This window comes from Mycetomoellerius zeteki, unplaced genomic scaffold, assembly GCF_001594055.1.
Source record: "Mycetomoellerius zeteki isolate Tzet28-1 unplaced genomic scaffold, Tzet1.0 scaffold191, whole genome shotgun sequence".
NCBI lineage: Eukaryota > Metazoa > Arthropoda > Insecta > Hymenoptera > Formicidae > Mycetomoellerius > Mycetomoellerius zeteki.
The window spans coordinates 801,642-822,875 of NW_017256866.1; the positions used below are offsets into that span (position 1 = coordinate 801,642).

The 21,234-nt window shown below is 29.8% G+C and overlaps 2 protein-coding genes across 2 annotated transcripts; both read left to right on the forward strand.

Annotated features, from left to right (window-relative positions):
- Positions 1–277: 277 nt before the first annotated feature.
- Positions 278–12,191, forward strand: LOC108722048 (monocarboxylate transporter 2). Its single transcript, XM_018446952.1, has 9 exons — positions 278–441; positions 828–1,003; positions 6,376–6,561; positions 7,724–7,871; positions 8,309–8,585; positions 9,307–9,550; positions 9,825–9,962; positions 10,554–10,850; positions 11,577–12,191. Exons 1-9 carry the CDS (start codon positions 278–280, stop codon positions 11,963–11,965), a joined length of 2,019 nt encoding a protein of 672 aa, XP_018302454.1. The 3' UTR covers positions 11,966–12,191.
- A 4,875-nt stretch (positions 12,192–17,066) lies between these two features.
- Positions 17,067–20,582, forward strand: LOC108722056 (DNA damage-regulated autophagy modulator protein 1). The gene is made up of 7 exons (XM_018446963.1): positions 17,067–17,215; positions 17,916–18,002; positions 18,666–18,787; positions 19,050–19,276; positions 19,760–19,898; positions 20,178–20,335; positions 20,432–20,582. The coding sequence occupies exons 2-7, from the start codon at positions 17,932–17,934 to the stop codon at positions 20,504–20,506; spliced, it is 792 nt and encodes a 263-aa protein (XP_018302465.1). The 5' UTR covers positions 17,067–17,215; positions 17,916–17,931; the 3' UTR covers positions 20,507–20,582.
- Positions 20,583–21,234: the final 652 nt, after the last annotated feature.

Consider the following 21,234-nt stretch of genomic DNA (forward strand, 5'->3'; position numbering starts at 1 on the left):
CGTCACAAATAAAATATTCTATTTTAATTTTTTATTATAAGTTTAATTTAATATTTATTTCCGTTTTTAATAAATTATAAGACAACTAAAAATGAGAATTTGCGAATGATATTTAAATCAGAACTGATCAAGGACGCCAATGATGGCCAGTAAAACCGTATTATGATGAACGAGCATCATCTGGTAAGAATGAACATTACATCGAAAAAATAATCGCGTCGCGTATATCATTGTGTTAATGCCGAAGAAACTAGTCGTTCTCTCAATCTCTCACGAGATGAAGAAGCCTGAACGTAACGAAAGAGTTGTCGTTCAAAATCCTGCTTACGAAGACAGCGGGGTCGCGATTTTCGGCGAGCCTTCTTTTTCCGGAGAATGCGACAAGATAGTATCCCCTCAAGCACCTAAGGGAATTGAAGAAAATGCGAATCCTGAGCTTAGGTTTGACATACAAACTGTTGTATGTAACTAGAATGATTTTCCTGCGTCAGAATAAATTGAATAAAATTTATCGTGAATTTAATTGAGTCTGACATTTGTATCGATTTGTGATTTTTTCTCATCAAAGTCCAAGTCATTTTAAATTGATTAAAGGAATTAATTTTTTCCTTAATTATTATTAATACAGAATATTTTAAAATCAGATAATGTTATCAGATTAACACTTAAAAACTGATATGTATATTATACTTTTTTTTTTAATGAAACGTCATTGGAAACTATTCATACATGGGTAATAAAATCTGATTATATAATATTTCCAACGTAAATATTGTGTATGCAACGTCGGTCGAACATGATTTTCGAGTCTTATATACATATATCAGGTATGCCGCGCGTTGTACTATAAGACAACATTATTATCCCGAAAATGGTTGGGGCTGGGTCATCGTCGTAACGGGTGTCATGGTGCAAATTCTCGCCACGGGAATACATGGGGCCGCAGGGGCCTGGTTACTCCTCGATGGAACAAAGCGATATCGTCAGACTCTTCTTAATGTAGGTACGTGACGCAACAAATACATATTAACAATATTTCTTGTCCAGCTTCATTAGAGAAGATGACTGTTTTAAACTGGCTGTGCAATGCACGAACTAAAGAGACTATATACAAGACTTATTAAATATACAATATATATCTACTTCTCGCAAATACAAAATAGTCAATACTTTTATAAAACTTGAAATTTATAGATAAAATATGTACGTTATACTTCTCTATTTCTTAAATTATCAATTTTTTTTATATAAAGATAAAATTGATAGTATAAAAAATATAGTAGGAGAGAGAGAGAGAGAGAGAGAGAGATAAAAGATAAATCAATCTATAAAAGTATATAATCTTGATATTTATATATAAAACTATTGGATAATATGTCTTCTTTGAAGCGATACAATATTTCTAAACATTGTATTGCTTGAGTTTGATAAAATATAAAAGTATTTCATGTAAGTAGTAAACTCAAGTTTTCCAATCATATATAAAAGATCTAGTTATTTTATGAAAACAATAAGTTAAATTTATATATAAAAAGTCCACTAAAATGATATTATTTTCGATATAAAATATCGAAAATACACCTTCTTTGGTTTTATCGTCGAGAAAGAAATGAAACATAAGGTCATATTCTCAATTGGTTTCCAATACTTCTAAGCACAACCAGTAGCATTTTCGAGTTGCCTCTTTAAGAGCACGCCTCGCAAAGAATTGCGTCATGAGCGGATTATTATCGTCCTCGTAAACGCGAATCTGTCGGCTGTGATTTATTTTTTATGTTTTTTGCGTGCTGTTATCTTTGAGCATCAACGAGTTTCGTTAATTCGGGAATGCGATATTACGTTCTAGAGAAGCTGCAATTTAGACGACGAAAAGGAACAGTAATCCGATGAAACAAGCGAAAAAATAAATTGTTTTTTGCAAGAAGCGTTTGAGAAAAACAAAAAATGGTCTAATTGGCTAAAATATATATTTGCTAATTCTTTTGATATATCTAAAATGTTTGAGAGAAAACTTTTTGTTACTGTATTAATATATTGATACAAATTATATTATCATGCTTAATATTGCCATCAATTTTCGTCGTTTCTCAATTTTTAATTAAGGTATTTATAAAAAAGAACAATAATCAGACTAAATCATTCTAACTATAAATTACGTTTTAATAAATTTTATACTAAAATGCGATTACATTTAGAAACCAATAATTAATTCGTCATATTTATTATGACTTCCGTTATTAGACTCTAAATTAAATTAAATCGTAAATCGTAAATTATTATTATTTTTTTTACAAAATGATACTTTTTTCTTCAAAAAGATGTTACAAATTTATTGTTTCGTTTTAACAAGACGGTTAACTATAAAATCTATTTAATATTAAACTATTTGGCCAATTTAGTATGCATTTTACTATTATAAATATGGGCATTAAACCACATTTTTTATTCTATTTAATTATTCAGAAAAATTTTACATTCTCATTCTTTTATTTTAGCAAAACGTTCAACCATAAAATTTATTTAATAAAACTGTGTGACCGATTTAGTATATTTTTAGTATTTATTTATAAATATATCTTTGTGTATGTTAAGCCGTTTTTATTCTACTCAATTGCGCAGAAATTCAAAAATTTTTTAATTGTACAACTATGCGAAGAATTGAAAAAAAAACAAGTACAATAGGCAATATGTACTGTTTTCAACCATCTTTTTCGCTTCTTCGAGATCTTAGCAAAAAGACTTCTTAGAAATTTTACAAGCTTTTTCGTCCTTCGCAAGGATAACCAACTAAAATCCCGACCAATCTGTAAGTCGTTGACCCTGATGGCAGTCGCTCTCGCTCTCGCCAATTCACTCTCGCTGTCGATTCACCCACTCCCATCGACAAAGACTATCTCGGGGATGGAAAGAATACTCGTCGGTCTCACGAGTCTCAATAAAGAATTCTGAACTTGATCGCGAAAAATAGCGATAGCGAAAGAAGAGACGAAAGAAGTAGTGAAGTATGGAGCATTACACGGTAAACATTTCTTTTAGACTTTTAAACTTTATGAACCAGAAATTGCTTTATCCCGGATATATTTTCTACATCCACACGATGTGTATAATTTTGTTATTAGCAAGTACAAAAAAATGAGGAAAAGAGATGCATTAAAGATACTTATTCTCAGAAATTTAAACTGAAAGATTTTTATCTGTAATTATAAATCGATATATTGCTTGAAAAACACATTTTTTTTCTTCAAAGAATCCTCTTTTTATCACAGCCTTACATATTTTGAATATTCTCTTAATTAATTTTTCAAGTGTATTTCATAATATTTTTTTTTAGACATTTTAGACACTTGTCTGAGTTTTGGTACGGTCATGTATACCTACTTTATTATCCGTTTATCATCCATGGAGATTTTTTGATGAAAAAAATTGTTTTCCGTGCAACATATAAAATGACAAACATTTTTGTTACTTTAGTTTTAAAAAATCAAATTATATCGCTAAAATAAAAAATTATGTGATAATATGTTTTATTTTATTTTTAAGAAGATGTCCGGAAATTAATTTATTTAAACAATAATGTAAAGTTGTCAGTTGTCACGCATTTTTATATTCAGGTTTTTCAAGATATCATAATTTATCACAGGTTTTATCATGTTATCAAGTAGACATTTCAATTTGATGTAACCCCTGCATACAAATCTCTCTCCTAAACTTTCTTTTTCCCCTCGATGTCCTAAACGATAATAACAGAAACAGCCTGTATATATCCCAAAACGAATCCGGATATATTTACTCCCTCACTCAGAAGGGAATTCCAAGACGGTTGCAGAAATCTCGTTGGCATTCAGAATGAAAAAGAAGAAAAATCCTGCGAAAGGCACGTCTTAAACGATACTCCCACGCGTAAATCATCGCCGTTGGCCAGCGATATTTAATGCGCATTCGTCATCCCGTCATAGCTACAGTGAGATTAATAACTGCTTTTTCTCGCGTGCTCGCGGTATGGCGCCCGTTTGTCTCCGTAAGCCGAGTCGTTACTTACCTCCATAATAAAATATATTCACCGCGATCGATGAGCGCGCGTATCGATGAGACCCATAAAAATTAATTGAAGACTCGGTTCTCTAGGAAGACCGTCTAAATGAGTCCGCTTAAAAGCCTGATGTCGCTATTAAGACAGTTTTAACCACGATCGAGTGTTTGTTTAATACTTATGGACGGTCGTATTAATTAGCGTCTTAGTGAGAAGAATCACGTGCTAGCGCGGGCTAGCGAAAGAAAATGTATGAAAGAGATTATGATTTTAATAATACGCTTTTCAGAAAGTTATCAAAATATATATGTTCGAAGAAATATATAATATGTACTTCCCTAAGAATTAAGATATGTGCAATCAAAATATTTACACTATTAGAAATGTGACCACGAGCTTCCTTTATGTAAATGAAGCTCGTGGTTATGAACGAAATTAAAAGTAATGAATGATTTAACTGAAAATTAAGTTACAGTAGTTACTTAAATGTAACGAACGTGTACATTAAATTTATGAAAAATACACTAAATTTCATGTACATATACACAAATATACTTTTCAGTTATAAATACATTAAATTTAATGTAACGTCATGAAATTAAATTCAAATTGTGTAAATTAAAAGTATATTAAATTTCTCTCATGAAATTTTTAACAGTGTACAAGCTAAAATTTAAAGCGATTACAATTATATAATATGTAATTTAAAATATCTTTTATCCGCTTTGACCAAATATAACTTTCTTCACTTATCTGTATTAAAATATCTTTTATTTAAAAAAGATCCTTTATACAAAATTTATAATAGTTTATATAGGCATAAACTATTGTTGTTTACGCGTGGACCTGCGATGCTGCTTCAGAACTCAAGTAGATGCAAGAGGCGTCCACGACTTTATCCCAGGCGTGATTTATCGATGGGATTTCACCGTTGCGATAGACGTGCTAAGCATGTCGTGGTAAGAATGAGGGGAAAGAGGAAGAATGAAGTATAAGAGTACGAAGCGTCGTATTCATTAGCACGAGATGCGTTTCTCGAGAATTCTTTAGATACTGTGACTATCATAAATCATTTGAAAAGCGGAATGATAACGCGTAAACTTTATTGGTTCTGACTGGTCGAGTATCTAGGGTATGGCAATAGCTTATTTGAAAGATACTAGGGTATATTGCAAGTCGCATAAAAAAATATATGAAGTTGCTAGATGTTTAATCCATTTACATTGGTAGGAAATGTATGTACTGTACGAAAATTATAGCCCACAACTCACTCATAGTGACAAAGGAGATGAGATGCAAATGGAATTAAAAAGAAAAGAAAAAATATACAAATATACATATCAAGAGAAAGAAATTAGATCTGAATATTTCACTCTAAAAAATGGTGTGTTAAATGCATTCCGAGGTATTCATTTTTACTAAATTAATTTTCATTTATTTTCACATTATTTCCAAGAACTTATAATCAAATGACATCCAAAAACAGGAAGTCAATCGATTCGGAAAACAAATTTTCGCTCATCGTGACTTATTCCCCGATCGTAAAGTATCAATTACGGAAAAGATTCGTCGAATTCTAATGTTATATGGGCAATACGCAATAGCCACGCAATCTGCAAAGCAAATTCGTTTTACTTGTCGCCCGGAAATCCTCAAAGAAAATACATCGCCGCGAATCGCGAATCAATCTCATTTCTCACCAGACGTCGTTCAACGTTTATTAAACAAACACGCAAGAACGGTTTGTATTGATTTTAAATTCATAAATAAAAGAAATAAAATGAAATAAATAACATCATATAAACGACAAAGAAAAGTAGGAAAGAATAACATGCCAGACGAAATGAAAAACGGGCGCCAGTTGAAGCATTCTGTTATCTACAACGCCTGTAACGAAGATCAAAACCTTTTTGGAATAACCATGCGTTTGATCCGACTTTTTTATTACGGGGTAGATTGCGAGCGATATACACGAAAGTTATATCTCTTTCGAGACCGTTGATCAACGACACGCCGTTGGCGTTCCCGCAAAAAGTTAATAACATCTCCGTGAGGAGACTTCTTACATCGTGCAGACATTTTACCGCAGAATTAATTCACATTGTATATGGATAAATATATAGACGGTATCCATATTCCCGTAACGATAAGAATCTGGAATGTTGCATTATGTTGCATTATTAGGTAGTATTGGACAGGAGAATGTATGGAATATAATTATAGTTGCCACCCCATCTTTCCGTAATCATACTCTTTGAGCTGTTTTATCTGGAAGTGTCATCTACATATTTGCACGATTAAGCAAAGTTTGTGAAATGTCCACATGATATTCTTTCGTTTTATAGGATGGCTGGGGGCAATGTCGACGGGTGTCGCCCTGCTCGTGTCGCCGGTTACAATAGCGTTTTGCCGAAAAAAAAGTACGAGAGTAACAGCAGTCTTGGGCGGCCTCGTTACCGCCCTCGGCTGCCTTTTCACTTCCTTTGCTTCGCAATTTCATCAATTGTTCTTCAGCTACGGCACCGTCGTTGGTAAGTAAAAATTGCGGAAAACAAAGGACTATTTGCGGTAACACAATTATAAGTATAAACTCGTAACTATAAGGAAATATTCCTGTAAACGACGCAAAGATATTGAGATTAAGAAAAAACGAAACAACAGTAGTTAAAAATGAAAATATTTTTTTGTACTTTAGAGAGGAAGTGTCGTGCTAGATTCACGAAATTAGCACGCTATATTTTCAGTTTTGATTTTTTTGTATAAAAAATGCGGAACTTTTTTTATTTTGATAAAGAGAACTGTAAAACTGTAAAAGTGTTACCGGTATTATTTTTTTTTTATATTAATAGAACAACGTGCTGACTTCACAATCTAAATTTACGTAGATCTGTAGAATTAGCACGACGTTCTATTAATATAAAAAAAATAATGACAGTTTCAATAGCACTTTTCTCCAGTTTTTTATAAAAACAAAAAGGGTTCCACATTTGTTATGCTGAAAAAACCAAAATTGAAAAAGTAGCAGCCGGAACTCTGTTTAAAAAATATCGTAGAATTTTTCTAGAACTAACAAGAAGTTGCTAAAATTGCGATAAATTAATGGCCTGATACTTTTTTCCAAGTGCCATGATATCTTATTTAAAATTTATTAAAATTGGTAATTGTTGGAATTTTGTTTTAAAATTATATATATTGGTATAACTCGAGCAATACTAATAGAAATTCAATAAAATCGTGACAATAAAATCGTTTTCTTTTTTAAATTACTTGAACAAGTTGTTAATTTTTTAATTTAAATTATTAGTTTTAATCATTATGATAATGATAATTAATATATTGTTATAAGTAATATAATAATGATGTCATAAACTATGACAATATTTTGATATTTACGAGAGAAAAATATATGTCGCAATTTGTGCGGCGCTACATTGTTAAATATTTGATTATATTATTATTTTAGCATACTCGTCATCTTTGTTTTCGCCTACGTCTATATTTGTTACTAATATTAGTCTATTAGTTCCATCCATTTTCGCCCTAACTTTCCTTCTTATGCGAAACATTGCGAGAACGATTACAAGCATCAATTTCGAAAATGTAGAATAGTCGGCGATATTGTTATCCGACCCTATCCGAACAAACTAAGGATAGTTACAACGATTTGAGTCATCGGTATATTTTCTTGCATAGGGATTGGGGTTGGAATGACACGAGACTGTAGTACGCTGATGGTAGCTCAGTATTTCAAGAGGAAGAGAGAATTGGTTGAAATTTTTATCGTCTCAGGAAGCGGCTTGGGTATAGCAGTTATGTCTGCTTTTATAAAAGGAGCAATCACGTACGTATATATTACGTAAACACAATTACAATTACGTAAATTGTATAAATAAATATTATCAAGAACTTATTTCAATGAACTCAACGATACGAGCGAACGAAATTTAACAAAACGAAATCCATTGCACTAGCAATGAGTAATTAAGCTTCATAATCATATAACAGTAAGATATTATTTCCAAAAACATTTTTAATTATTAACAAAAAACTCATCTTAAAAGCGATAAAATAATTTAGAAAATGTATACAAATATATATATGTAGTTATATTATTATTTTACAAATACGCACATTCATGTAAAATTTCCTTTTATCTAAAAGTATTGTGATTAATCGCAGAATATGTGTATTAATCAATACATAAATTCTACGATTAATCACAATACTTTTTGTTATTGAAAGAAATCAGTTAAAGTTCATATAAGAATTTTATTACAGTAAAATCGGATGGCGACTTGGTCTTCAAGCTGTCACGGGGGTGGTCTTTCTCACTTTTATTCTCGGCACTTTTTACCGTAGCGCTTCGCTGTATCATCCTCAACGAAGAGCAATTTTACACTTGAAAAATCAAAAACGCAAGATAAAGGACAAAAACAAAGCCACCGACAAACCACCGTTTTTCGATTTTAGCACTTTGAAAAGTAAAACAGTACGGATTCTTTTGGTATCTACCAGTATTTCGGCATTCGGAATCAATACGCCGATATTTTATCTGGTAACTATGACGAGTGAATTTGAAAGTCTAAGTGACGCCATATGTATTCTATCTATATGTATTCTACGTTTTTTTATTCAATCAACAATTTATGCGAAACAAATTTCTATTATTTCCATACTATTGACGCAAAGAGTATTTTAAAGCCTTCAAATATTAGTAACGAAATTACATTAAAATTGAATGGACTTGGATCTTCTAAATATTATTTAAAAGTAAAATACCGTTCTTTCTATAACAGTTATTTTTAACTGTCTAAAAGCAATATGTAATTATTAAACGATTACTTAAAATAACAAAAATTCATAATTTGCTGTAATACTGAATACAAATTAGTACATACACTAACTTGTTTTCTCGACCTTAATCACAAAAAAACGATAAATTCGCTGCAAATATATTAGGGCTCGCTATTATACGTTTAAACGAAAATACGTTTACACGTATAATTAGCTAATTAAACGTGCTAATTAAACGTGTAAACGTTTACCTTCAAGTAAACGTTTTTTTGAAAGCGAATATAAACGGATAAACGTTTTACGTTTACACGTATAATTAGCTAATTAAACGTGCTAATTAAACGTGTAAACGTTTACCTTCAAGTAAACGTTTTTTTGAAAGCGAATATAAACGGATAAACGTTTTACGTTTACACGTATCTTCGAAAAACGGAATAAAATTAGAGCCCTAAAATATATTGCATAAATAATTTTTTATGCAGGCGCATCAAGCGGAAGAAGAGGGTCTCGGTGATACTGTCGTCCTACTACAAGCTTATCTCGGGTTAGCTTGGACTCTTGGCTGCGTAGCTTTTGGACTTCTAGTCGTTCATCGCAATGTTGAATGCAGGATAGCCCGCCAGTATCTTACACAAGCAGCAGTCTTTGTATGTGGACTTTGCATTCTCGCTCTTACTGCCGTTCAAGGAAATTATCACGGATACGTTATGTTCGCGTGGATTTACGGTAAAGTCTCATTCATTACTATTTTATTGAATAATATACACATAAGAACATAATTTCTGGATACAGAGATAATTTCTGGATTTGGACATACTTTGTCTTTTTTCCGAAATAACAAAATTTATGTAAAATTGATGATTTAACATCGAAACTCCTAAAGTAATAGCAAAAGAAAAATAATAGGGCTCTAGTGACAAGCAATCCGCCTTTTCTTCTCTCACAATAAAAGGTTTTAAGAGCACATTACGAGCAATAAAAAATACTGATTTTCCTGTAGGCATCTTCTGCGGCGGCTATCATTACAGTCTGAAGATGTATACATACGAAAGAGTAAGAGCGCGGAACTTTGCCAGAACGTGGGGTTTTGTTCAATGCTCTCAAGCGATACCAATTGCAATCGGAGTACCAATATCAGGTAAAAAAAATCTAATATAGAGTAATAATTATGTCTCAACGAGTATAGTCATTCTGAAAAATTTATAGTGAGTAATTTATATTGTATATTCGATCGATAATGTCTCATTTTAATCTTGGATAAAATGTTTATATATATATATATATACAGTTGGAAAAAATGTATTGAATTTAACATAAATCGCATGTCCCAAACGATCCACTCAAATTTTTTTGAATTAATTTTACACAAGATGAATATGTTAGAAAGTAACACAAATATTATATAAGATAATTATCATAAATTATCATTTTGACACTAAAAAACATTGAATATCAATTTCACAAAAAATCTTTAAATAATATAATCACATTATGTTAAATTAACACTCGAATATGTTAAAAAATTCAACACAAACTGTTAACACAAACGTGAGTCGACCGTTTCCAACATAAATATACAAATTTTTTTACTGTGTACTTGTAACGGAATTTAAAAAGAATGATCCTTTGAAATATCAACATTTTATTCTATTCCTTAATGAGCATTCTGAAACATCGAGCAATTTTACACTGCATTATAATGCAGAGTGAGGAAAAATATATTTTGCAGGATATATAAATGTGGGTTGTGGTGGTAAGGCTGGCTACTACTTCAGCTCGACATGTGTTCTGGTTGGCAGTTTTACACTCTTCTTCATTGATTTACATAGAAGAAATTTATCGAGACATAAACACACCAGAGCTAATGGTAAAAAACACATATGCTCCTCGGACAGTTGTCCTCAACGACGAAGATTATCGTTCAGTCAAGAACCTAAAAACGAGGGATCTCACGTAGCCGCTGCTGGAGCAGCCGGAACGACGGCTGCAGCGCTCATTCTAGGGACCGATATTGCTCCAGCACAAGGTAAATTTTTCTCTTATATGCTTTTTACAATTTTTATAATGAATAAAAAAAATTAAAAGAGAGAAAGAGAGAGAGAACGTATGGAAAAAAAAATCCTCATTAAATATTATATTATTTTATTGTTTATAATAACGTGTTTTATACTGTTTGAAATAACATATTTTACTCCTCAGTCTTATCAATACAGCACAGAACTTGCGATATTACTGCAATATTCCTGGAAAGTTGCAATTATAGACATAGTATATCTAGATCAAACGTCTACAGTTATTTGAGGAGTAGGAATAAAGCTCACATAGAAAAGAACTCACTCAATTTTGTGGTTATGCACTCTCTCTCATTCACGAAGATGCGATATATATGATGAATATGCTATAGCTATGATTATCATATTGGAATAATCATGCTTATGAGTATATAATCTCAAACTCTAATCGTTATACTATTACTTTTGATTCTACTTTTTGTACTATTTCTTAAAGTATTTATCATTGATTTTCATATTAATAATAACTCAAGTAAAAAAAAATAACTTCACTAAATCTCTAATTCTTTCTTATTATATATATTATACTTATACAATACATTCAATCTTTCAAATAGATAAATTGATATTTTTATTTTCGTTTGTACAAATGAGGCATTGTAAAATGCAAAATAAAACTTTGCGTAGTAATGATATTATAAATGCACAGAATACTGAACACAGCTGTTTTACTATCCTAGGTGAAGGGATAGACGCTTTAGGAATAGATAAACCGGAACTCACGTGTATCTCGGAGGAAGGTATCGCTGACATGGATTTACCTGATAATTTACTGGAGGATTTCGATTACATAGGCGACTGTCTAACTTCGTGCAACAAGGTGGAGAACTACCTTATGCTCTCGGAATTCGAGAACAATCTGATTGCTGAGATGCCAATTATTATGGATCGTTGTGGACGCAGATGGTCCTTGGGGCGACCCAAGACAAATCAATCCAATTGCGGTCAGATTAGTGGCGTTCAATCAACAACTAATGAGCAAGATGTCAAACCGAAATGGCGTTTCACAAATGTACCACCTAATACTAACACCAGAACGATTACTGTTATTGACGAAGCTAGTACATAATTCCGAGCACGGATATAATGGAACATTAATCTTACCCTTATGAAAAAATGCTACCGGATTCGCAAAAAACCGATTGAAAATAATTAGAAAACTATTCAAATAGAATATTCAATACTATTCGTTCCAGTTTCTCACTTATCCAATAGTTTTATCCATGACAGTAGGTAAACAAGAGAGATAGAAAAATAACTATATATGGGTGAGTGAAGAAATGTAAAGATATAATACGCAAAACACGAAACTTGTAGCATATTTTCAATAAGTATAATTTTTTTAAATACAATATAAAATTGAAATTAATACGATCATAAAATAAAAACATGCACTGAGAAAAAATATTTTAATTTCAAAGAAATATTTCTTTGCTCGTATTCAAACAAATTATTATTTTGGATCAATAAAAATTTCTTTGAAATTAAGATATTTTGTTTACTTTAAAAAACATATTTTAATTTCAAAGAAATTTTCATTGATCCAAAGTAATAATTTGTTTGAATACGAGCAAAGAAATATTTCTTTGAAATTAAGATTTTTTTTTTCTCAGTGTGTGCATCACATATAAAAAATTTTTTAATTTTTAAATATTTTAACTTCAATTTTTAAATATAAAGCATTACAATTTTAAACAGCGCGGAACAAAAAGGTACCTATTGAATGCACTACCAGGGATAATTAAAGGAAATCCATTCTCATCCATTAAATTTTTATAAATGTCGAACGTTTAAAAAACATCTAGACATTTTCTGACATTCAAAAAAAGATTAAAAACGTATTTTATATCAGATTTATTAAATCAGATTTTTTTAACCGCTGTTTGTTATTAGACATACATACCTTTTATTGAACTTTCAAAATAATCAGAGAGAAATATTACGAAAAGATAAAGAAGGATCAACGGGATATGAAATACTGACTGAGTTGTTCCGACTATATAATATAACTTTTATGTATATTTAAATAAATAACGGATGAACAATTGAGGACATAACTTTAATAATTTACAACATTATTAAAGTACATTATTAAAGTTATGTCCTCAATTGTTCATCCGTTATTTATTTAAATATACATAAAAGTTATATTAGTTATAAAGAATAGACCATGATATGCTAATTTGTATAACTTAATACAGTGAGAACGTAATTCGATAATACGGGTCATTTGATTCGCGATGTAATTAAGGACAATAACATCAGCTTTCGACAAAAAAAATCACGGAAACCGTCCAGCAAAAAACAACCTTAATTCGCGTCAACGTATCTTTTTAAATTTCCTGTTAATTGTCCGAAATGAAAAATAAGCTGTCATTATTACTAATTTAATTTATCAAAGGTATTATGCTTTCACACAAAGAATAGCAAGTTTACTAGTTACACGAATGAAATGGTAAGCTCTTTGTACAAATATTGCAATTTACAATGATTGTTATCGACTGATAAAGCAAGTGAAAATACAATCGTAGTGAACATGAAATTGTCCTTCTAAATCAATTTGAATAATTAATTTGATTATTTGATATTTTCTTCAATTTGATAACTTTTTATCTAATTTTTTACATATTTATCTGTATCTATATTTCTATTCTATCTAATTTAATTTTCCGATTTATTAAGTAAAGTTGAATAAAATAATATAAAGAATATATTTTATCAGATATTTTATGAGAATATTTAGATTTTAATCGTTGTTTTTATAAATGATCAAAATATGTACCTTTGGCTACGATTGTACAGCTAAATAAGCGCAAACTGTGCAAACGTATGAAAAGATTGTATGTAGACACGTTAGTTTAAGTTTTGGAAACTAGTCCGATCGCATTTAAAATATAATGTGTCGTGAAAATATAAAAATATAAAGTGCATATGTACGTAAATATTATTATTCACGGCGTTCTCTTTTTTTGGGATTTGATCCACATAATGAAATGAACGATGGACTCCAGATATAATAATGCGCATTTATTAATTTATTTATCAAACTATTTATATTAGTATGTAAATACTCGATACTGATGTGAAATACTCGATACTGATGCCATGTATATATACACTGAATTTTAAGTGTATCTATATTTTAAATTAAATGCCGATAATTAAATGTATAATAATCATCGGTTAATCATAGATTAGTATGATGTCTATAAAAATTACGTCTTTCACTTAATATGCAAAAAGGCAAAATTATGTTTCTGTTGAAATAATAAAATATAACTTTACCCAATACGTAAACGTAAAGATGGTTTATATTAATTAAACAATAAGAATAAGAGTATAAATTTCGTAAATATTCATGAATATTAATTATTTAATTAATAAAAACGAATATTTAAGCAATAAAATAATGGATATTTAAGATACGCTTATTTATGAATGTACTTGTTTTTAGAATTATTCAAAAAGGATGATTTTACTAAAATATCTAAAAATTTAACCAGATATAGATTTGAAAATAACTTAGACCATCAAAATAATTGTGTGGAACAGAGAAATGTATATAGCACATATACACATATATGTATGTACATATATATACATATTTTTGTACAAGCTAACTATACACACGTATGAAAGTTGTGTTTATAACATTCTATTTTTATTGAATAACATATTTTTATAATTTATTTACTCTGTTATTATTTTGTTATTATTTTTATCGCTATAAACTAAAATTTAAAAAATAATAATAAAAATCTCTCTATAAACGGTTTTATATAAGTACTTTAAGAATTCAAAATGACATATTTTAAAATAACATTAAAAATTTCCAGACTCTAATTTCATTAGAGTACAGTAAAAAACACTTATTGAAACTTATTCTTATTGAAACAACTTTTGAATAGCAAACCGTCACTAAATTTGTATTGCTTTTGCTAATATCTAGAATAATCTGCATAATTTTTTTTTATTTTAAAATATGTATAGTGCAGCTTTAAGTGCTCATGACTGCAAAAAGTTTTAACATTCTAGTAACTAGTTTGAGCGTCCTACATAATTATTTTGATAGTTCAAATAAAACTACGTTCGGATCTGTATCCAGCTAAATTTTTAGATATTTCAATAAAACTTCCGTGATCAATTAATATACAAATTAATAACATTAAAAATTGATGTCCTTTAAAAGACAGTTTAAAAATCGCCGAACAAAAAATTTTATATCAAGTTTGAATTATAAATGTCTTTTCCTCGTTCTCAAATTAAGTGAGTTTCCTATGATCATAAGAAATTCACTTAAAAGATATTCAAAGAACAATGCAATAAAAAAGTTAATTAAGAAATTAAAAATAAAAGAAATAACATGTTTCTTTTTTTTATAGTTTTGATATACTTATATAAATTGCTATGTCAAGAATATTGCATTAAATTTTTCTGAGAATTTGGTTTACAACAAAAAAATACCTGTATAGGTATTAAATAATTACTTAGCAAAAATAATTATCAAACTTGTCTATAATGAAAACCGAATCGCTAAATATATTCTAGCGACAAAAATAAAATTGAAAAATTGCAGAACGTATTGTATTATCGTAATGTTGTTGATATAAAAATGTGATTCGAATACGTAATCCTTGTACATGTGTTATTTTATTCTTTCATATCCTAATTACAGATTTTCTACATCTCTCTATAAAAAGTCTCTTAATTTTAAGTCGGCGTTTTATCAGCATTACTCTGATATCAGCATTTATCAGCATCACTATTTAGAACAGCCGTAACTCGATAATGGACGCAGAAATGCAGTCTGAAATTACAGTCGAATTAGAAACAGCACGGTCAGCCCTATTACCATTCCAATGAATGTGATATCGATAGCGTTGCGTTAATTGCGAATTCCTAGTCTACTCACTAATTTCAAACGAGGCATATATTTGTCGTGCATGGTTCGTTAGGTTTAATTTAGTGACGCTCAAAGAATTATATCTTTGAATCACCGACAGATCGATTCTTCTCCTATAAAACAAAGGTTTCGAAATACTCATTTAGAAATAAAAATAAGTAATTCGTGCTTCATAAAAAAAAAGATTCAAAGTAATAAAATTGTACTACAATGCAATGTAAAAAGCATTAAGTTTCTTATATTAATTACAAGGCTTTAAATATTCAAAAAGTGTGATCTTATATACTTAGGTAACTCCGGTATATACGCTGGACCTATCAAAAATAAATTATTGTTTAGTATTATTTACTATGTTTATAATAAATGAACTATATCAGTAAAAACTTTGTACTGTCTACTACTATGAAAAAAATATTAGAAATCCGAAATATTTATTTTTCATATTAAAAAATAAACTTTTTGAAACCTTGTATTTTTGCCGCATATCTCATAGGGATAAGATATATGGCTACTTATAGGGGGAAAGGGGGTATGTACGGTTCATGAAAAATTTACAAATAATGCAAACATGCTTAATACCTAATACAAACATGCTTTACTATTCCACTACACGTATGTATCACGAAATAACCACTAAGTCTTTTACACGTCCTACATTAATCATTTTATGTAGATTATAACTTATGATGGCGTATTACTTATTATACAGTGACAAATCGATTCAACTCACAATAAATTCATAATATTAACAGTAAGAAGCTGAAATCATAACACAATACTAATATAACATAAAGACATCCCGTAACAGAATAGTTACGGGAAAATTACCCCCACTCCTTCTATTTTTTCTGACTTCTGCGGCGTAAATCCCAGCGCGGCGTATTTGCCGGAGTTACCCTATATATATTATTCTTTAAATTCATCTCTATTTTTTATTGGAAATTGGTTTTCATAACTTAAAGTATATATATATAAATATATATTCAATTAACTAAATAATTCATTATTGTTTTGAAATAACTAATTTAAAATTTATTTCTCTTTGATTAGTGATTTTTGAATATATAGTGATAAGTGAAATAAGATGATAATTTCGTCTGACTTATCATCTGATACTAATTTAAACAATAAATATTATTAGTCATTATTTCTCATTCGTTAAAAAATTTTCATGAAAATATTAAAAAATTACAAAATTAACTAAATTTCGCATGAGCGCACATATATCATATATTATACGTCTCACGTTAATTAACACGCAATAGTGTGCGTGGCGATTGGTACGGTGCGAACGATAAGAGGTAGCACAGCGACAGACAGTCGCGACAAGACGCCTCACGATCAAATGTCCCCGTGGCATGAATCTTGATAATATATTCTTGGAAAAAACGCTGCTAACTACGCAAAATTTTCACGGTAAGTCGATAAGCTTTTATAAAGTAATTTCCGGTATTCTTTTTACAATAGAATTTTATGGTAGAATTTAATCGCATTTTTTTCTACGAATTTCCATTTTATTACCCTTAAAATAAATTCCATTTTTTATTTGGCGAAACTTAATAATGAAGTTTGGTGCTAAAAACTTGATCGTACGACCTCTTGAATGTTTCACTAATATGGGCAATTCGATATAACAAATAATTCCATAGAATTGGTTATAAAAAATGATCTATTTATAAAATCTTTTTATAAAATTTGTACTTATTCTTCCCGTAATTGACGCATTTATATATGTATATTTTCATGTATGATTCATTAGCACTTCGATATAATTAGGGAATATAATTTTCTACTGTTAATATTACCAATTGGTATCATGAAATGAACATTATAAAACAAGGAGGATCCTGCCTAAGGATCCTCTGGGTCATCTTAACTGGATCTTTTATGAACTCGGCCATGTATCACTTCAATCCCTCTTTCAATCAATTCAAGACTCGTGTCTCTTTATCATTTTTTTTATTGATCCATCGATCAGAATTATTGTATCGCCACTAGTTTTTTAACCAATCCGATAAGGAATGTAGCGAAGAATGTATTGAATCCAAGCGTAGATGTAGAACGCATCGAACCATATAATAATAATAACACAAGATAAGAACAATGCGTCTTGCAGCACTGACGAAACAAGAATGGCGTATGGGAAATTGCACGTATTACCATTGAGTCTCTTCATCTTAATCCCGGTGACATTCGTAATTACGTAAGTCCGCAATTTTTAAATGATGGATAGATCAAATTATTACGATAAATTAAATTATTACAAAAGCTACAATAAATATACTTTTCCAGGATAGATAAAAAAGTATATTGAAGCCTTTTATTTTATTAATAAATCTTGATTTGAAATATCCTTTTTGTGTACTCAATCAGTTATTTTTTTTCAAAACATAAAAATCATCATTAAACGTGAAATTCCCAGCAAATAACGAATAATAGCCATATAGATGTCAAATATATATATAATAAAAAAATGCTTTGGCATTAAATACATAAGCAGATTTTTGTTAAAGGTATATCTTATATATTTTATTGCGAATATTTTGATATTGGAGATGATTACTTTAATATAAAATTCAAAGGGTTCCAAATATTAAATTGAATTTATACTTCGATCTGTCTCCTTATAAGATAAGTAAGATATAAATATGTGTACGAAAATCAATTGGAAATTAAGAAAAATTATTTCATAGTTTGTACTGATTTTTAAATGTCTACAGCAAATACACGTCGCAGAATTATTTAACAATCAAGAGCTAACCATAAAAGAACTTTGCAAGCAGTTAAAGAAGTCGAAGAAACCTGAAGCATTATATACTCGCTCACGCCACTCAAGTTTATAGTTTACAAATGGCTCATGTTTCAGATACACCATATCGGTGCAATGGGATCACGTGGTACCTGGATTCCCTTATATATCGGAGACTGGCACATTGTCACCAGAATCCTGCATATTCGCGCAATGTCTGAACATCGCGGCTCTTTTACGTATGTAAACGCAATTCCAAGAGCTTTATAGACTAAATTATAAATGAAATTTATCTCATACTTTAGACAGAGAATTTAAGTCCCGAGTCATATAAATGAAAATGTTAGAAAAAGAAATCTATAAATCAATTACTATCTACAAATATATAAAAGAAATCTGGAAAAAGTGTAGTGAATGATTAGGAAAAATGGAGGTAAAAATAACTTCAGAAAAGTTTTCTTGAACACGTTAAAAAGAATTCAATTTGCATCTTTTACACAGTCGGATGCTGTGTTTACATCAGGCATCGACAAGTACTGCAATGGCAGATAGAAAGAGGCCACAATCTCGTAGACAAAAAGGTTATCGCAGTGACAACGTTCTGCGGTATCCTTGCTTGCTTTGGCCTCGATATACTCGCCAATTTTCAAGAAGCCCGCGTAGTCGCCGCTCATATGGTTGGAGCGATGACTTGCTTCTCTGCTGGTACTCTCTATTTCTGTCTTCAGGTATACCGTGATGCGAATCGTTACGTTTTACCGCGAACGTTTCGATGTCAGAGGCAATGTTAATTTATTGATGATATTGCATAATTCTTTGGCACAGAGCCGATTGAACATTTGAGCTTAAAGCAATGTCAGAGTGGCTTTCTTTCCGATCAATCAACATTCGACACTAGGAGGCTTTTCTTATATTTCCTATTAAATTTTTAAATTTTCTTATTACTATTATGTTCCTTCTACTATTATTTTATTTTTATTGTATTACTATATTTTCTTTATTTTTTTAACTTTATATTTCTTTTATTTATAAACATAGTTTAATTTTAATTCTGGTCTATTTAATCGCTTTGCATGAACTTAATAATACAATAATTAACTTTGAAGGAGTAGATAAGCTCCGTGAATAGTTTCATATAAAAAAAATAATTTTATCACTATTTAAAAACAAAAATAATTTTATATATTATCATAAAATAATTATCTGTTTAGACATATCTGAGCTACAAGATGGTACCAGCTGTGAATGGCATAATTGTTGTTTATTTGCGCGCAATTCTCTCGGCTCTTACGTTAATATTGACGATCGCTACGATTATTCTTGGTTATATCTCGATGTCAGAATTTCAAGGTATGTAAATGCGTGTTATTAAAAAGACTCTGATTTTTATAACGTGTAATCTACCTATATAGTTATAATCTATAACATATGCTTAGACCGAAATTTCTCAGTTATTCACATAGAGAATGAGAATACATGTCAAATATTTTATTTACGTTAGACATGAGTGCAAACAAATGTAAGTATATATAAAACTTTTAACTTTATCATTAAATAAAATGTAGAATTAAAGATAGCTCGAATATTTTTTAAAAAATTCAAGTAATCAAAATATAACGTGTTACGCAGGTAACGATTACAAAAAGTGGTTACCGGCAGATGGTGGTTGGGGCTGGCACGTCGCGAGTACTATATGCGAATGGGTTCTCGCAATCATCTATTGCGCTTTTCTTCTCACTTTCGTTCCAGAATTCCGATTAATTAATTTTGAAGACCCCGTTGTTACGGTATCTTGATCTTTTACCACTATTCATAGTAGCATTTCATTCAGAAAACTACGTTTATGCATATACATATAATTAAAATACACAATTTTATTTTAGCTAATATATCTGGATAAAATAGAAAGCTCGACAACCTCAGACAAACCAGAAGGAATTACGCCACAAGACACGTAAATTTTTTCCTCGGTGATTGTTATTAAAAAATAAACATCACTTAATTAATATACAAATGATTTTTATCATCCTTCAAAGTAAGACCTATGATTATGATTTAATGACTCTAAGTTCTATCTGGAGTTCTGATTTAAAATATGTATGGTAATTCTTAAGTTAGAGTTACGTTATAGTTTTCACTAAAAAAATAAAAAATTTATTAAATAAAAATTTATTAAATAAATAAAATATATTTTATAAACAATTTATTTTACATTTTTTATCATCTTCCTATTGCGCTTATTTTCCGATTCCTTCTTTTTCTATATTTATATGTTTAAGAATTTTGTTTAAAAGAAGTTGTTAGTTATATTTTTTCTGAGACTTCAATTAAATATGTGTTATATTGTTTTAACAGTATTATATTTAATATATCATGTTCCACGCAATCATACAGAATATATTCTGTAAAAGATTAGTAAATATTCTAATAAAAAAAAATCTCTTTAAAAAAGAAAAAATTTACGCCAAGTGCATAAACATGATATCCAAGATTAAGTTTATCCTAATCTGTTATAACTTAAGGCAACGGATGTATGAAATGCATCATTTATTATACATTTATCCGTCTATTTTTATTAAATTGATGCATATATGCATCTAGATATATAGTATACTAATGAAATTATCATATATCCGTTACCTCAATAAAAACATCAATTCATCACTCACCAGGCCGATGCGCAACA

Excerpts from the sequence above, each read along its gene's own strand:
- LOC108722056 (XM_018446963.1), top strand. The coding sequence starts at position 17,932 with ATGGCGTATGGGAAATTGCACGTATTACCATTGAGTCTCTTCATCTTA. Across the intron at positions 18,003-18,665 it reads CCGGTGACATTCGTAATTAC|ATACACCATATCGGTGCAAT; the intron begins GTAAGTCCGCAA and ends CTCATGTTTCAG. Across the intron at positions 20,336-20,431 it reads TTGAAGACCCCGTTGTTACG|CTAATATATCTGGATAAAAT; the intron begins GTATCTTGATCT and ends ATTTTATTTTAG.
- LOC108722048 (XM_018446952.1), top strand. The coding sequence starts at position 278 with ATGAAGAAGCCTGAACGTAACGAAAGAGTTGTCGTTCAAAATCCTGCT. Across the intron at positions 9,551-9,824 it reads TATGTTCGCGTGGATTTACG|GCATCTTCTGCGGCGGCTAT; the intron begins GTAAAGTCTCAT and ends ATTTTCCTGTAG. Across the intron at positions 9,963-10,553 it reads AATCGGAGTACCAATATCAG|GATATATAAATGTGGGTTGT; the intron begins GTAAAAAAAATC and ends TATATTTTGCAG.